The 3,064-nt window shown below is 42.0% G+C and overlaps 1 protein-coding gene across 4 annotated transcripts; it reads left to right on the top strand.

Annotated features, from left to right (window-relative positions):
* The first annotated feature begins 411 nt into the window (after positions 1 to 411).
* LOC147617582 (nuclear transcription factor Y subunit B-3-like) lies at positions 412 to 1,811 on the top strand. Of its 4 annotated transcripts, none has more exons than XM_086775874.1 (2): positions 412 to 608; positions 881 to 1,811. In XM_086775874.1, the coding sequence occupies exon 2, from the start codon at positions 927 to 929 to the stop codon at positions 1,557 to 1,559; it is 633 nt and encodes a 210-aa protein (XP_086632000.1). In that variant the 5' UTR covers positions 412 to 608; positions 881 to 926; the 3' UTR covers positions 1,560 to 1,811. The 4 variants fall into 4 exon arrangements, with proteins under 4 accessions (XP_086632000.1, XP_086631999.1, XP_086631998.1 ...); XM_086775873.1 differs by having other exon boundaries at positions 800 to 1,811; XM_086775872.1 differs by having other exon boundaries at positions 790 to 1,811.
* Positions 1,812 to 3,064: the final 1,253 nt, after the last annotated feature.

Raw genomic sequence — 3,064 nt, 5'->3', positions numbered from 1 at the left:
ACCACCTCTAAGTGTTTCCCAATCGTTACAAGCTGAGTGGTGGGTTCTGGAAAAGATAGGTTCGACTTAGCCTAGGACTTGTTCAAATTTGTGCAGAGCTTGCTCAAATTTGTGGGAGAAGGAGAAAAATCCTCTTCAACATTTTCAAGTTTCATTTTGCAAAAAATTATAGAGAAATGCCTTCTCAAAATGGTCAATTTCCTCTCCAAATTTCAACGAGAAGGTTTTCGATCTCCGGCTCAATTTCCTCTTCAAATGATAGTGAGAAGGTTTTCAATCCGGCTCAATAAAATGTATTTCCCAAACACGGACACGTCATGAAGAAGCGTTTTTCGCATAGTCCCAAGCCTCTCTATGGAATAAAAACATGGGAGCACCCCTAACGAGAACATATATACCTCATGGTGTGAACAGCTCCCAGGGGTGGCTCTTCATCAGCTCTATTATATTTACTTATATTGTTGCCGCTTAGTCTTCTTAATTTAGACTAATTGGCCTTTAGCCATGGCTTCCCTGCCTCCCTATCCTTCTTGACCCACCAAGAGTCCCACAACCCTAATCCGCTTGTACACAAACCCTATTCCAGCTTGCCTAACGGCTTGAAACAGGTGAGTTATAAAACACTGTGTTTTTCTGGTTGTGTTTATGGAGCTTTTTGTAGATCTAGTGAGTTTGTGTAGCTAAATTTTTCCTTCTCCAAGCTTAACACCAGCTTTAGGTGTTTTAGGGTTTCCTTGTTTACGTTTACATGTTCAGTATATTGCGTTCTTAGGCTAACATCAACAGCAGCTTTCTTTAGGGTTTACCACACTTTGGACATGATGTTGGGTTGCCCATTTAGTGTGCTTTCAACACAGTATATTGATTCTAACAACAGCAGAAGCTCTCTTTAGGGCTGGACATTGTGTTTAGTGTGAGCAAGAGAGATGGCCGAGCATCCGTACCGCCATGGTAGCCCGGACAGCGGCCACCAATCCGACGACGAATCAGGTGGTCACTATGGTGGTGGTCACGACTCTGTGAGAGAGCAAGACAGACTGTTGCCTATTGCCAATGTGAGTAGAATAATGAAAAAGGCACTGCCTGCCAATGCCAAAATTTCCAAGGAGGCCAAGGAAACAGTGCAAGAATGTGTCTCTGAATTCATCAGCTTTATCACCGGCGAAGCCTCCGACAAATGCCAGAGAGAAAAAAGGAAGACTGTTAATGGAGATGACTTGCTGTGGGCAATGGGAACCCTCGGCTTTGAAGATTACATCGAACCACTCAAAGTGTATCTACACAAGTATAGAGAGCTTGAAGGTGAGAAATCCACCATGGCAAAGCAAGGTGAACAAGGCATGGGTAAAGATGTAGGTGCAGTTACCGGGTCTCCTGCCACCGCTGTAGGGGTGAATGGTGTCATGAGTGGTGGTACCATGCCAGGAGCCATGCAGATGATGCAGCAACCAGGAGCTTACATGTATCCCCAGCATCAGTTCGTACAGCCATCTTATCAGATGCAGCCTATGCAAGGTGGTGGTGGTGTTGGTCGCCCCGGTGGAGGCAGTGGGCAGTGACACAGGACATGAAGTGTGTACATGAGCCGGTCTCATCTTAGAGCAAGAGGTACTGTGCAAAAATCAATATGTTGGCTATATCAAGCTATGTTTTTGCTTCTTCATGTTTGGAGGTTTTTTTTTCAAAGTAAGGAATGCTATAGAGAGTCGGGTTTTGGGTGATGTAATATAGTCTCTCAAAAATAGATATCCTGATAACTTTTTTGACCACGGAAGAGTTTCCAGTCATCAAGGGATTTTATTTTTGAGTAACTTTGCATCCTATTAGAAGACCTCTATTTCATAAAATGAAATGGGAGCTTTCCTCTTTTTGACTTGGAATGATGCTTATCATGATGAGGTAGCCATGCAATAGTAAGGGCAAGTCTGTGTTGTGCAGCACCAATTGGACCTATCGGTCATAGTGGAGTGTTTCCGCATGCTTATTGCATTGCATGGCATTAGTGATGTTTATTTTTCCGGCTAGTTATGAGCACCTACTCAGTCGTTGAACTTGTCTTATCCACTGCATTGTGTTTAGCAACATTCTCAACAAGCGAGCGGGTTCATCTTATTTTATACGTTGTTTTTCTTGTTTTTGAAAGGAGATGGATAGGTTGGGATAATCTTGTACTTTGAGGCTTGGTATTTTTAAATCTGTTTTGGGGGCTGCAGCCTTGACCCAGGTACAAAATTCATGCCATGTGTCCAGAAACTGGGACTTGTGGATATGTTTTGAGGGTTCCATAACCATAGGCATCACATCATTGGAACTATGTATTTATATTTTGAGGGTTTCATCTCTTCTTAGTTTGAATTGAGCTAATGGCAACAAGGTTTCCTTGTTCCTTCTGTAAGCTTTCCTTATTTTTGAAATTTGGCCTTATGGTAGCTAAGCCACCTTACTATTCCACCAATAAATCGGTATGCCACTAACAATTGGTACGATGCTTTCCTTATTTTGGCCTTATGGTAGCTAAGCCACCTTACTATTGCACCAATAAATCGGTATGCCACTAACAATTGGTACGATGCTAGTGGAATCAATACGCCATCAGCAATCGGTATGTGCTCAGACTATCAATGCTGATGTGGCATTACAATATAACATCAATCTGCAGAAAGAGGGGGAATGAAACTTGGGCCCAGCCTTTGAGCATAGGTGCCTTGGTTTTCACATTACTGCCATCACTTCTATTTCTTAGACAAGCATGGAGCTTATTGAAGAATCTTTTGTACACTCGTCCAAGTGTTCACTAGTATGAACTCACAGTATTGGCTTTAATTATATAAAGCATCTTCTTGTAGTTATGTCCTCCTTTAACACCTAACTTCCAAAAGCTACAGCATTTTTTTGGAAATTCACACATACTAATTCTATGCATGTATTGATTCTAGGTATGTGTTGACCTTGGGGGTGTATCGATTCCAAGTGGCATATCACAACAGATATCTTTTGAATGTATGCCTCAACAAATTGAAGAAGTGGATTTACAAACATTCCAATGGAGTCATATAGAGAGTAT

This window comes from Cibotium barometz, chromosome 36 (genome assembly GCF_041138505.1).
Source record: "Cibotium barometz isolate CiBa-2024 chromosome 36, ASM4113850v1, whole genome shotgun sequence".
Taxonomy (NCBI): domain Eukaryota; kingdom Viridiplantae; phylum Streptophyta; class Polypodiopsida; order Cyatheales; family Cibotiaceae; genus Cibotium; species Cibotium barometz.
Note: the sequence above shows the minus strand (reverse complement) of the source record. Positions and strands in the feature narration are given on the sequence as shown.

Coding starts and splice junctions, on each gene's coding strand:
- LOC147617582 (XM_086775874.1), top strand. CDS start 927: ATGGCCGAGCATCCGTACCGCCATGGTAGCCCGGACAGCGGCCACCAA.